The 15,306-nt window shown below is 39.2% G+C and overlaps 1 protein-coding gene across 1 annotated transcript in view; it reads left to right on the forward strand.

The window, feature by feature from the left end:
- The first annotated feature begins 761 nt into the window (after window positions 1-761).
- The window catches only part of FRMD7 (FERM domain containing 7), a 56,093-nt gene continuing 41,548 nt past the window's right edge, over window positions 762-15,306 (forward strand). The window contains exon 1 of the mRNA XM_033114044.1: window positions 762-1,020. Within this exon, the coding sequence (XP_032969935.1) occupies window positions 964-1,020 (57 nt within the window). The 5' untranslated portion in view covers window positions 762-963. The remainder of the gene's footprint in view (window positions 1,021-15,306) is intronic.

A 15,306-nucleotide genomic window follows, 5' to 3' on the forward strand; every position in this document is an offset into this window, starting at 1 on the left:
GTGCAGCTGACTGACCCATGTGGGACTCGAACCGGCAACCCTGTTGTTCAGAGCTCGCGCTCTAACCAACTGAGCCATGCTGAGTCCATGGTATTATTAGTTCTTCATTTTTAGCATGAGGAAGTTGGGAAAACTGACACTTAGAAACAGTAGTTAACTAGCCCAAATTCACCATCATAATAACTTTACAAGTTACACTTACTGTATTCCGGGTACTGTGTGTATGTGTATATACATATACACATACATATATATATCATATATTATTTGTTTTAATCTTCACAACCCTATGAGATCATATTTTATTCCCATTTAGTGATGAGGAAACTGAGGCTAAATAACTCGCTCATAGCAGAACTGGTATTTGAACTTAAATCTAGCTGATTTCCAAACCTACTTTTTTTCTCTGTAACTGTCACTTATTTCATTCTTAAATCATGTAAATTCAAAACAATTAAAATTATCAAATATAAAGCTTCCTACTTTGGCCATGGAATTTCTAGTATAATATGGACTAACTCTAATCCCTTTACTTTTGAGAATCGCTATTTTCTGTTTATTGAAGCTTTATCTAGCGTTTTCAAATTGTGCTCTTATGAAATAAAGAAAATCCCCAGGGGTTGCAAATGCTTTCTTTGTTTTCTTTTCCTTTGAAGAAAGAAACAGAGTTTAAGAGGGCTAGAGAGTCCAGTTGGATTTGACGTTGACCAAATAGGAGATTGTCCAGATACTATTGATCACCAGCACTCGGCAGGAAGCACAAATGCCCTTGGGTGTACATCACTTCAAGCAAACAGAAGTGTGCCCTGCTGAAGGTGGGGGTGACTCAGTGGGGGAGGGGGAACCCAAGCGCAATGCATCCAGCTGAGAGTGAGATTCCTTGAGAAAGCCCCCTTCCTGTCACAGCACCCACAAGTACTCTGAGCCTCTGAGCCTGCTCGCAGCCCAACGGCCTCTCCGAGAATGCTGCGTTTAAAAGTGCAGTTTTTGGATGATTCCCAGAAGATTTTTGTGGTTGATGTAAGTGGAAATCACATTGCTATTATTCCTTTATTATTCATTCAATAATGGTCATTTGTGGACAGCCCATTAGCCAGCAATGTTATGTCTTCTTTAGGACTGAATGAAGGAGGACTGTGCTTTTCAGCTTTGGAAAAAGAAATCTGTATTTAATTTCACAATGTAGCTCATGTTTTCCCATTAACCTTTCTTCTAGAACAGGTTCTCTTTTCTCAAGGCACAGCAAAAGCAAGTTTTAAAGATATGCTAAATATTTGTAAGAAGACAAAGCAGCAATAACTTAGTTGTCCTACCCTAAAAGGTATTATTGCTTATTGAAATAATTTGTCTATGAGTCTCACCCCATGAACATTTATGGGGAGAAATCTGTGGTTCTGAGCGAAAGGAGAAGGGGAAAGTTATTCTCCTTTTCTGAAGAAAACCTATGGGGTTTGGAGTGGTAGAATTATGCAGTTGTAATGAGAACTTGAGGAAGTAATGGCAAGTATGAAAGAAAAATAGGATAAGAGACTATTTAGTTTGATTTAGCCCTTATAGATCATGGTTCTTAATATAATTCCTAGCTACAAGATGATTGCATACAATTATACTCATCTCTTCAAGAAAGAACAAATGTATTGAACACATCCGTTGGGGTTCATCTTCCAGTATCGTAAGATACATACATTTTGATGTCAGGATTTATGTATGAGCATTTTGAAATCTACAACTGGAACAGAAAATGGTATTTGCTCTGATATTTACATTAGCTACTAACAAGGAACAAATAGTTCATTTTCTTTGAAATTCATACAAAAATGCTGGTTGTTTTCTTTTATACATAACCTGACAACTGCTATTGGGTGTGTGGGTAACCCATTTTTCAAATGAATATTTCATTTTTATTTGAATCATGTGCTTTGTGGATGATGACTTCATGACTTCAGCTTGTGTTTTGCTGTCTCTTCCTTTCACTTGTATTTGCAAAAGGCATTTCTAGGTCCACGAACCTGAATGATTTGTTTTTGTAGCAAATAGCTTCCATTAAAGGTATGAGACATTTCCTATTCTTTCTTGGAACTACATGTAAGGGGTAGAAAATGTCTTTTGAGTAGTTTATCCGTTTGCAGGCTGGTGGTGTACACTCACAGTGCTCCAGTACCTGAATTAGTGAGCTGAGTATTCAAAAGACACTGCTTTAGGCTAATTTTTTAATAGATATTTCAAGCAACTCAAAGAGAAGTGTTTGCCAAAAAGTGACAGAAGAGCTTTCTGAATCTGCAGTTCAAATTCAAGTCCAATTAAATGGGGGGTGAGAGGCACGGGGCCATAGCTTCACAAAATTCACCTTCTGAGGAGCCAGTTCCAGCAACTTTAAATCAGAATGATTTGGCTTCCAGTCAGAATGTTTCTTTCCAGCTGCAACACATTGTGTTCCTTGGGAAGGTAATGGGAGAGATTTGATACCCAGCAATTTGGGTGTCACAGAATCTGATTCCTTTTGCTTTGTGGAAGGCTATTCAGTAAGTAGCAATCACGGTGATACTCAGAGTGGCAATAGCATTAACTGTAGTCCCATGAGCAGCTTTCTCTTGAGGGGAATGGAACCTTAAGTTAGCAGCCAGCCATCCAACAGTATCTTCTCTCCTTAATAATAGTAGACTGCTCTGGGTGGTGAACACACAATGGGATTTATTGATGATGTAATACAGAATTGTACACCTGAAATCTATGTAACTTTACTAACAATTGTCACCCCAATAAATTAAAAAAAATAATAATAGTAGACTGATGATGATGATGAGGAGGAGGAGGAAGAGGAGGAGGAGGATAGCAGTAATAGTGAGTCACAAATGAATAACACTTTAACATTTAGAAAGCAATTTCACATCCATTAGTTCATTTGATCCTCCATTCCACCCTGTAAGTGAAGGTAGGAAAAATATTAATCTTTTCCCATTTTGCAAACTAAGAGATAGGGTCTCAGGGAGCTGAAGTGAATTGTGCAGGATTACACAGCATATAAATGCAGAGCTGGGACTTCCAATCCATAACTCCCCACTACACCATGTACAAATGTATCCAAAAGACTCATCTGTTAATAGCCTGTAGCCCTGTAAAATTGCTCATGCACATTATTTGTTTTCTGTTGCTGTCAAAGGGTATAGAATTTGGCATACAGTGACCCTTTGATGACTGGTGTATCCTTCTTTCCTTATCCATGGACAAAAAGCTATGTGAGAAAGTAGTTCCTAGAGCTCAGGAAGACCATGGCATGAATCTTTTCATTGATTCAAAAGCTTAAAAAGCAACTAAACATGCTTTCTTTTATTAGTACTAATATCTTAAACAGGATGAAGACATGCTTAAAACCATAATGGAGAAAACCATCACCAGCTAAGGAAAGCCACATGGAGGAGCTTTTAAAAAATATTACTTACTTATTTATTTATTTTTATTTTCAATTACAATTGGCATTCAATATTTTAAATATTACTTTCAGGTGTATAGTATAGTGGTTAGATATTTATATAATTTACGAAGTGATCCTCCAATTAGTGTAGTACCCACTTAGCTCTATACACAGTTATTACAATATTATTGACTATATTCCTTATGCTTGACATCCCCTTGACTATTTCATAACAACCAATTTGTACTTCTTAATCCCTTCACCTTTTTTGGAGGGTCTTTTGATACCAAAATTGACTGAAATCTCAAGAGGCATGAATCAGTCCCAGGAAGAGTTGTTTCTCAAGATAAAATTTAAGAAAATAATTGTCTGCATGGGGAGAAATAATGGAATCATGGCCATTGGTGTTGATTTTACAGAAAGTACAGTAGTAGATATATGAAAAGGACACATGATCAGATAGAATAATGTCCCTTGGGTAAGGCTAATTGGTATCCAGAACCCTTTACACCACTCACAGTAGCATTATCTTGGTGAATTTCCTGGTTTCCATGACCTGGCTCAGGCATACAGACTCAGAAGCCTGATTTGTCAGCACTACCCAAGAACTGAAGTCAGAGACTGATATTTAAAACCAGGATGCCAGTGTCACCATTTACAGTGGGACTGTGGACAGTAAATTCCTTTCATCAGTAACACCAAATGCCAAATGTCAGAAGAGTCAGATTTAAAGGAATGAGAACTATTATTCTAATATTTGACGGCCTGATAATACATCCATCTCCACAAAGGCCCTATCGTTGAGACCTTTTAGTCACTCATTCATCATTTAATTATTTTGTTAACAAATTATTATTGCGGTCCTAATATATTCCAGGCCCTGTTCTGGGCACATTAGATTTGAAATGTAATAAGGTAATGATTAAAAAAAATGCAGATTTTAGTGTAAATTCAGTTTTGTCTCTTCAACATGGGGTCTGGAACTTTTCTTGATAGAAAAAAGGAAGAAGAGACCAAATCTATGGCTTGCTGAACTCTTAGAAAAAGTAGAGGTCAGGTTCCTAGCTTGATTATGAATCCCCCCAATATTCGCACATACCAGTGGTAGTAATGAGTGTCCTTGGAGACTGACCTTTTTTAAAAGCTTGAACTGTTTGCTTATCTCAAGTTTAGAGGAAGAGTTTTCAAAAACAATAATCCCCTCATTATATTTGACACAGTGCTGTCTGCTATAGGGTACCCTGCCTGCTGCAGTACTGTTTTTTGTAGAAGCACGGTGGAGGGAAAGAACAGCAATTGTTTGTGAATTTTCAAAAGAACATTTCATTTTGACGGTTTCTGGAGCCGAAAGTCAAAATAAGAATTTTGAAACATCTCAAATCTTACAATTACCCGATTGCTAAGTGACTATCAATACAGTGGGTATCTAGTGGTTTACACAGCAAGAGAATATGGTTTGTCATCTTACCTCATTTCCCTGGGAACCCATCATAAAGGCCACCAGGCCACATTTTCTGAAAGAGGTAGAGGGGAGGCAGTGCCAGGACTGAGCTCTATTCAAGCTAAATAGCAAAGAACTGCTTAGTAATTTTTTTTTTATTGGTAGTAGTATTTACCCTTGTATGTTTGTCCAGGAGCTGGTTTTTAAATTTATAATGATGAAGGGTTTTTCGTATTTTTGTCAGTAGTGAAATAGATACCTGTCCTCTTCATAGGGAAAATGAACCTCTTCATAGAGCTTCATTAAAGCTCTTCCAACTTTAATGAGATGAAATTGCTCTAGTGTTACTACACGAGAATGTAATTAGATTTGGGGCAACAAAAACTGCACCATTTTAGGTGTGTAATCTTGGGCCAGTCACTTAGTGCCTTGGCTCTCTGAGTTGTTGTGAGGAGTAATATAAATGATATGATGTATATTTAGAGTCTGATAAAGCAGGACAAATTTGACTCTGCCACTTACAAGCTGTGTGGCTTTGGGCAAGTCACTTAGCCTATCTGAGACTTAGTTATGTCAACTCTAAAATCTTGGAATTGGGGTGTCAGGGAAAACTTTCCAAAGAATAAACAATTTAAGTTCCTGAGTAGGAGCTCAGGAGGTGAAGAGTGGGAGCTGGGGTGTAGGGGGATGTATGGTGATCTATACAAAGGGAAGATTGAAGGTCAATATGCAAAAGAGAACATGGCCCTTTCACTGGGATTAAAAGAAAAAGGTCAATCTGTAATGGAGTGTTGAAAGGAAAATGGAGAGCAGCTGGAAATCAAGTTGAAGCAGAAGTATTCAGAAGCTAGATAATTCCGGGCATATAGTCTCTATATAAAGTTTGGGCTTTATCCTGAAAGTGATAGAGAATCACTAGAGTCTAAGAAGCTCAAGATGGAAACGTATGCATCTGCTTATTCATTAATTTATGCACTCATTTGCTGAGCCAATATTTAATGAAATATGTGTTCTAAGTGTTGGAGATGCCAGGTAGAATCTGAATAATAGCTTCAAGTTCAGTGGCTCAAATTTTAGATAGTCAACCTATGTCCTAACATATGCCCAAACATCAATATTCCAGCCTGAAAGTGAATGGTGGAGACAGACAGGAAGGATTTATACAATAGATGTTGATAAGATAGAATTTCTAAAAGCACTTGATACTGGTCTATATACAGAAGATGAGTGTGAAGGAATCTAGATGACCTTCAAATTTTTGGCTTATGTGACTGGTTGGATGGTGGCCCCACTCATCAAGACAGAGAACAGAATAAAAGGTGGGCAATAATGAGTGTTGTTTTGGAGTTATATATTATGGAAGAGAAATACATCTGGAGTCGGGCAGACCTGAGTTCTAGTCCCAGCTCTAACAATTTTAAGGTGAGTCGCTTAACCTCAGGTGAGTCACTTCACCTCTTTGAGCCAGCGCCTTTAGCACTAAAATAGGGATACTCATAGCACCTACCTCACAAAGCCATTGTGAAGATAAATGAAATTCCAGAGGTAAGGGTCCTGAAGCAAAGTAGGTGCTCAAAGCATGTTAATTCCCCTCTTCCTTGTTTACAGACCTCTTAATTTCTACAGTTTGCAAATCAGCATAGAATGGTCTTTCACCCTCAACTTGGAGTTTCTTTTAAGGCTTGATTTTGCAGCCCACCTCCAGGCAGTAGAGCTTTGTTTCCCCAGGTCTGCACTTCCTTTTGGACTTCCAGAGGTTAATTTATCCTACCCTTCTGAGCAGTTTGCCCTTTGCTTAGTCAGCAGCCCCAGGGGATTTGCTCTTCCTCCTGGAGTCATTAATCCTGGGAGTGTCCATAATAACTGTCTAGAGTTACCTAAAATAATGTTGGACTTCCATTAAGGAAGCAGATGAAAATAGCCAAACCCTTTATGATTAACTACATTTTAAATTACTGTGTGGTTATTTTCTTAATACCTTTCACCTTTTTCACCCATCCCCCAACTATGGTGTAAAGTACAGCACGGAGAATATAATCAATAACATTGTAATAATTATGCATGGTGTCAGATGGGTACTGACACCATAGACTTACTGGGGTGATCCCTTCATAAATTATATAAATGTCTAATCATTAAGTTGTACACCTGAAACTAGTATAATATTGTATATTAACTGAAATTGGAAAATAAAATAATTTAAAAAATTAAAAGCTAAAGAAAATTACTCTGCGGTAATTATTCATAGTAATGCTAACAGTTAATAATAAAGGTAACAGCAATACTACTGACTGATAATCATAGTATTTATCAAAGCCTACGTTCTAGGTGCATTTTGCATGCACTATTTCATGTTATGTTCACACAAATTAAATAAGTGAGTGTCACTATGTAGGGTAGTTATATAACCTCTCTGTGCCTTGGGTTTTGTCATCTGTAAAACAGGGATAATATTAGTACCTACTCCATAGGATTATTACAAAGATTAAAGTAATTAATATACCTAAAACACTTAGAACAGTGACAGTAAGTGCTATAAATGTGCTTGCTTCACGGATGCCCCATGGAATTTGGCTCCACATTTAGATGGTAAACGCACATCCTGATACTTAAGTCCAAACAGCAATATTCCAAGCAGATGAGGCCATGAATATTATTTTGTTTGAGGCCAGGAATATTATTTTTATCTTTATTTTACAGGCATGTAAACTGGGGTACAGAGAGGTTGACTTACCCGAGGTTACATTGCTATTTAAGTTAATGGGTGAGCTGGGTTTCAAGCCCCAGTCTGTCTCGCTTCAAAATCCTGGCTGGTCATTAGTTAGTTGGTGGACTTATGACTCAAGGGGGATTGTTGTATGTATTGTAAAGCTTCCTGATTTTCCAGGATTTCATGATGTATCCTCTAGTTCCAAGCAGCTGGCCCCACACTGGGTGCTCAATCAATGTCAATGTTTGATGACAGACTGACCAACAGACTGACCATATCAACTCATCACCAACTCCCTGACTGTACAAAGAACTTCAATTGATGGAGCTTCTACACCATGTCAGAAAAATCATCCTGGAATCATAATGTCCCAGCCTAACCAATGTTGGCCAGTTCTTCGCCAGGGATTTATTTGTCATCACAGAGAGCCCCAGCTGCAGGATGAATACCTTTGTTTAAACTACTGAGTTTGCTTTGCCCCTTATAGCCTAAGGTTTGTTGACTCAGGGAATAAATTGACCTGAAAAAGAAAGAAAATGCTTGTGCTTTGTCTGGCACAAAGCCAGGCTGGAGGCCAGGCTGAGCAGCTGACCAAGTGTGGTTTAGATGCTGCTTCTCCCACTCCACCCCTCTAGGGGCCGCGTGTCTTCTGCTGTCACCTGGCTGCCAGGTTGCCAGTTTGCCCTCCTGACATTCAAACTCAGAGAGACCTGGACTCAAGCTTTCCCACCTCTACCCCTCCCCTGCCCCTTCTTTTTCCATCCCCACAGTTGAAAGGAGGAGGGAACTTGAACCCAAGAACATTTGAGGCACTGAAGTGGGGATTGGGGAAATGTCTTTGGAGATGGGTGGGTGGTGTTTGGGTGTTTGTTCAAATATGCACTCATAGGAATCTCTATGAAGAGTTTTAGTTAACTGGGGCCTTGACACCACTTCATTTTTCATCACAGTGCAGGGCCTCACCTGTTGCCTGGCTGCTGGGAAGGACTAGCTGAAACTAGAGCTCTCTGCAGAACTTCTGAGTGAAACTTGCTAAAGGGCAAAATTCCTCTGAATTCTATATCAGTTTTTCTCTTTTAAATGCCATTAACCCTGTGCCATTTACCATGTACTACTATCATTGTTTGACCTGTTACAAATACAAAGATATTACACTAATAAGAGCTTAGCTTTCATTGTTGCTTTAAGACAATGAAGTTGTGAATTGCAACTGAGAGACTGAGAAATTCTTCAACCTGACTGAGCTGAGTCCAGTATCTTGGGTTCAAAAGGGTATGGCCTGAGGGGCAGAACCACCTGGGAGGTGGCCAGATTGCCCCAGCAATTTCCTAAAAGGACCTGCAGCAGAGAGCAGTGCTGGCCTCTCTGATTCTAGGTGTCACTAAGCAGTTTTGTGCCAGACTGTCAAAACTGGGAAAACATTAGGTTAGACCAGTTCTACTGCTGAGACGTCCAGCCTTAACAAATCATTTGCACCACAGGAGGTATAGGGGAATTGGCCAATCTTGGTGCCAGGGCAAGGCACCACAGAGAAGATCTTCTGAAGGCTGCAAAGCTCAGGAAGAATGGAAGTTGACAGGGAGGCACTTCTCTGGGTGCTGTGGAACTCTAATGTATAGCTTGTCTGTTCTAAACACAGCTGCTATGCAAAAGCTCCAATTATTAACCCACCCCACAGAATCTTATTCCAACCCCCTTTCCTTGATTCCCTCTCTTCCACTTTACCCACATCCTCCTTCTCTTCTGGGTCCATGGTATAGGGCCAGAGAAGGGAGGTCTATCTGAGTGAGCTGACCCCAGGCCTTAGAAGTGCTTACGCATGGGGCCTCACCACTAATCAATCACTGGTTTTAGCTGTCTTAAACAAAAGGTCCTTTGTCCTCTGAGATTTGAAATTCACCTTTCAACAGACTTAAAGACAAAGGTTCTCCAGAATTTCACACTCAGAATATTTTAAGTGATTGCAAGAGATCTGTCACAAAGTTATTATCAATTGCCTTTGATGCTGTGAGGTCTCACTTCCTGACCTAACTTTGTTCTAGGAATTTCTACTTACATTATTTCAAATAATCATTAGTTAATAAGTTTGTTAAATAGGTATGATTATACTACTTCACTCATTCATCACTCATTCAACAAGGTCTTATGAGCCCTCACTGCTTTCATGCAGTGTTAGCTACTGAGGACGCAGAGAAAAATAAGAAATAGTATCTGATCTCAATGATCTCATAGTCTAGTGGAAGAATTAGAAACGGAAACAGGTATGTACACTACAGTATGATGTATACAAATGACAGTGGCAAGGACAGTTTTTTAATGGCACAACAGAAGGGAACCTAACCCAGATTGAAGTATGTATGTTGAGGGGATGGTCACAGATTTTTTTGAGGGGGATATGCCTAACCTGAGCTGTAATTACCAGTATTAATTATTTTGACACGTGTTGGGGAGTTGGGGGAATAGGAAGAAGCGGAGTTGAAAGTTTGTCCAGACCAAGGTAGAAACATAGGGAAAGGCTTATGGAGTAGCTCAACCTGACTGGATTTTAAAATTGAGGGGAGAGAGTGCTATGAGACTGGTGAGATTGAGAGATGATAAGAGAGACAAACATGGGCCAAGTCATAAAAGGGATTTTTTCACACAAGTATGAAGAAATCAAGGTTCAGCAAGGTTATATATGAACCCAAGGTTATAAAACTGCAAGTAAGTACTTGAGCCAGGAATTCAAAGTAGATGCGTTGACTCCAGAGCCCAAACTTTCCCCTACAACCTGCTGATAATCAGTAGGAAGTTTGGGTTCATAAAATCCTTTCACTGCTTTACCAAGCAAGGGCAATCACTATCATGTTTGTTTTCCACAATTTGTATTTGTATTTCAGTATTTAAATACAATTTTACACAAAATGTAAATATTTTAGTATTTAATTGGAAGTCTCAAACAAAAATAAGACCAACAACCAACAAAGCAACCTAAAAAAGCTGGGAAATTCAATTTCTGGAAAAAATTGTCCTAAGGAAATGATTAAGGTTGTGTGCAAAGATAGATATATATCTTTGTGTGCTATCTTAGTGTTGTTTGTAATAACTAAAAGGAGACTATGATTTACATATACAACAAAGTGTTCTATACAGTAACTAATGATGATATTAATAATATAATACTAAATGTTTTAAAAGTTGGTCACCCAATAGTTTAGTGGTTACCAGAGGGTAACAGAGGAGGGGGTGGTAGATGAGGGTAAGGGGGATCAAATATATGGTGATAAAAGAACTGACTCTGGGTGGTGAACACACAATGGGATTTATAGATGATGTAATGCAGAATTGTACACCTGAAATCTATGTAACTTTGCTAACAATTGTCACCCTAATAAATAAAAAAGAAAAAAATAACAAGAAAAAAACCTCATAGATACAGACAATAGTTTAGTGGTTACCAGAGGGTAAGGGGGGAGGGGTGTGGTAGATGAGGGTAAAGGGGATCAAATATATGGTGATGGAAGGAGAACTGACTTTGGGTGGTGAACACACAATGGGATTTATAGATGATGTATTACAGAATTGTACACCTGAAACCAATGTAACTTTACTAACAATTGTCACCCCAATAAACTTTAATTAAAAAAAAAAAACAGTTGGTCACCAAAAAGTGTTGTATCATATGCATTGAGAATTATCTGGAAAGCTTTATCCTAAGATCCTAATGATATCGTGCTAAGGTCCAGCTGCCTGCTGCTTGCAAAAGTTAAAAGTTAAAAATCAAGAGACATGGCTGGTGGAAAGAAAAGCAGGTTTATTCAGAATGCCGACATCCTGGGAGGATGGAGGACTCCTTCCAAAGGCTACCTCCCAGTTCCTAGACTGGTCAGAAGGTTTTATAGGCAGGTAAGTGGGAAAGAACAAAGGAAAGCAGGCTGTGGGGACAGAGCCCCAGAGAGCAGTTTCCAGGCTCTCGGCCTCACGTGGAAAGGTGCTGGCTCGGGTAGTAGATGGCCGTCAGCTGTGGCTAGTTGGCCATAAGCTGTAGCCGGTTAGCCAATTGGCCACTGATATAACTGCCGCGGCTGTGGTGGAGAGAGGGAGTCGGTTGGTTGGCCGAAAAGCGGACAGCAGGTCGCACATAGTGTGAATCCAGCCGCCAGCGAGACTATAGTGGTATGACTCCCCTACCTATGGCTCCGTGGGTGTTCCTTTTTGGCCTCGCCACATCCTGTGATCTTATGTGAGGGGCGGGAGCTGAGACCCCGCAGACCACCCCGCACAACACAGGCCTCAGGACTAATAGTTGAGAACTTGTCTCCTGTGGTCTTCTAAGGCCTCAGGTCTGCCTCAATGTTATCTTAAATCTTATTGTCCGTAACCATCTGTGAAAAACTGCTATGTAGTTGTGATCTTGGGTCCCGACATCCAGGCGCCTGAGGATTAAAGAAGCTGCTCTTTTCAGGTTAGGATGTTTATTAATTAACGAGGTATGGGTAACCTTGAAAAAGGGAACAGCATTCTTCTGTTAATCAGTGGGAGGAGAAACAAAGAGGAAACAGCTGAATATTAGGATGGATCAAACTGCAAACTAACTAAGCTTAATTACATTATTGATGTACAAAATTTCACCTTTACACTAATACTGTCTGTCTCTTGATGGATGAGATAGCAGGCACTTTCTTTTTGCTTGCTTTTCTGTTTCATTTTTAACCCTGATTTTTTTAATGAGCATATTTTGCTTTCTGAATGAGAAAAAAACCCTCAAAAACAACAATGAAAGAAACTTCACTAAAAAAATGATTGCTATATAAGTTCCATTTCCTGCACGAGCAATCAAAATAGGGGACTCCTCACAAAATGGTAGGGCCAGACATTTTAATCTGTTTACAGCCACGTCCTATGATATGTGGAGGTTCTGGGCACCTACCCCAAAATGTCAACCCCGTTGCCCACCAGCCCACAATTACTACTCAAATCCTTTCCAAGATAAATAGCAATGGTAATAGCTAATATATGTCAAAAGAATGTTTATTATGTAATAGGCACTAGTATAAGTATTTTACATGTATCAGCTCATTGAAATCATCAGTGAAGTAGGTGCTACCAATATCCCTATTTGAGTGTTCAGCAAACTGGGAGGAGAGATGAAGCAACTTGCCCAAAGTCTAAGTGGTAGAAACAGAATTTGAATGGGGCACTCTGGGTTAAGAGCCCATGCACTTGATCACTACATTTGCTCTTTAAGTCTTGTCTTTCAAGAGCTACTGTGTTGGAGTTACCTCAGCATTTCACATCTTAAACAGTTAGCTCTTGCGTGTGTTGGGAGTGGTGATGCAGAAAACAAGGTCAGCAGTTTCAGGGAAAAACTGACTTGGGGTTAGCAGGACCTGCAAAAGCTGTTAGGGAGCTTTCATGGGACAAATGGACAATGCAAACAGTTCAGAAAAATGGATAGGGCTAGAAAGATAAGGTATAGGGCGTCTGAGAATTGCAGGAGGCCAAAAAGGATGGGTCATTCTTGGTGGCTCAGTGTGGGGGCGTGGTTATGTTTTCAGTCCAAAGTCCATGAACCTGACGCTTCAAAAAGCCAAAAGTCAAAAAACCTCAGAGTTTGGAGTAAGGAAAGTTTACTAATTGAGAAGGCTCCAACCAAGAAGCCCTAGCAGCACTTCAAATCCTCTCAAGAAAGTACAGTTCAGGCTTCTTTTCTGTCAAAGGGAGGGAAATGGGAGGGGCTGGGTTTTTTTCATTTATTTTTTAAAATTAGTTTCAGGTGTACAAAACAACATAGGGATTAGATATTTATATACCTCACAAAATGATAATCCCAATAAGTCTATTACCCATCTGACATGTACATAGTTATAATATTATTGACTATATTCCCTATGATGTACGAATAGTATCCCATGACTATTTTAAAATTATAGTTGACATTCAATATTATTTTATATCAGTTTCAATGTACAATGTAGTGGTTAGACATTTATGTAATTTATGAAGTGATTCCCCCCGTAAGTCTAGTACCCATCTGACACTATACACAGTTTTTACAATATGGCTGTTTAAAAAACAAACAAACAAACAAACAAAAAAACAAAAACAAAAAAACCCTCAAGCCCCAAGCAGAATTCCTTTAATGATTAGCATGTCTAAAACAGGAGCTAATAGCCTAAAGACCATGGGAACCACGCAGACTTGAACAAGATGGAGTCAGAGAGGGTGCATTTCACTGTTACAGATGCTTCCAAAAGGACATAGTAGGTTCTCTTAATTCAGTGAAGTCAGCAACTATCTGTAGTACTGACAGCGCTGAACCTGAAACACAATTGATGCTCAGTAACTGTCCTTTGAAGCAATGAAAGAATGACTTTTCTTGTTCTTGGCTACCAAGCAGCTAATCCCTGCTCCAATGAGTTAGCTGATAAAATGTTAGTTAATAAACCATTATAAAAAGTCAAGTCTTAAGTCAGGGGGAATGTGGCACAAACATTTCATGTATTACAGTAACAAAATTTCCCTGAGCAGCCCTGTACCCGTGTAAAACCGTGTAGTCACAGTAAGCCCTCACTGATTGTTTGAAATGGGGTAAAGGGATTAAGAAGTAGAAATTGGTAGTTACAAGATAGTCACGGGGATGTAAAGTACAGCATGGAAAATATAGTCAATAATATTGTAATAACTATGTATGGTGCCAGGTGCGTATTAGACCTATGGGGGGTCACTTTGTAAATTATATAAATGTCTAACCACTATGCTGTACACCTGAAACTAATACAATACTGAATGTCAACTGTAACTGAAAAAAAAAGAAATGAGATTGTCAGAGATGAGAAATGCTTTGACTCAGGCTCCCCCAAAGGTCAACAAAGGACAGGTCATCTATAATTCTACTAGCCTACGAAGGCTCCCCAAGTCTGTCTGTGGATGCCCCCATGAACATGTTTGTTCATTTCTGCATTTGGAGGAATGTGGATTAGAGCCTCCTAAACTGGAACAAGCAAATGTCAAATTCAATGTTCAGAACAGAGGGATATCTCTGATTTTGATTCATAAATAGCAATGAGTCAGCTTAACCAGCTCTTTCTGCACAAAGAATTCCACCTAAGCAATTAAGGAGAAAGGTATTGGAAAAGCTTGAATTGGGAGTTTGCAACTAATTTTAAGACACAAAGGTTAGTATCTCTTGGGACCCAGTTTCCCACTAAAGATTGCTAATAAGTAACAATTCCTGCCACTACCCTCTTCTCAGGTTTCCACAATTCTACATTTTGCAAGTCAAACCATGCTTTCTCTTTTTTTCTTGTACATTAGAATTTTAAATGTGCAGTATTTTATATATATATATATATATATATATATATATATATATATATATGAAATAATTTTTTGTGGGCTTGGCTGTGCTTGTCCCTGGGTATAGTTAGGAAATCCCAGACAACTGTTTCAATTTATGTTGCACATCTTAACAACAGATCTGCCATATTGAAATAGCCCTGAGGAGGAAGAATGGCAGAGGTCTGCAAACCTGGGATCAGTTTAGACTAAGCCAGACTGAGAAGACTATGTAATCCCTAGGTTTTGGTTTGTAGAGCCGAGGTCACCCCAAGGACTACATGTATGAGTTAGCACTCAGGACTTGGAAGGCTATATGCCCGAGGAGGCTAGAGGGAAAAGAGTAGAAAGCTGCAAGCAGGCTCAGGAGTTGTTATACTAAGCCACAGGTTCAGCAAATTTTAGTGAAGCAACTACTGTGTATAC

Source organism: Rhinolophus ferrumequinum, chromosome X, assembly GCF_004115265.2.
Source record: "Rhinolophus ferrumequinum isolate MPI-CBG mRhiFer1 chromosome X, mRhiFer1_v1.p, whole genome shotgun sequence".
Taxonomy (NCBI): Eukaryota; Metazoa; Chordata; class Mammalia; order Chiroptera; family Rhinolophidae; genus Rhinolophus; species Rhinolophus ferrumequinum.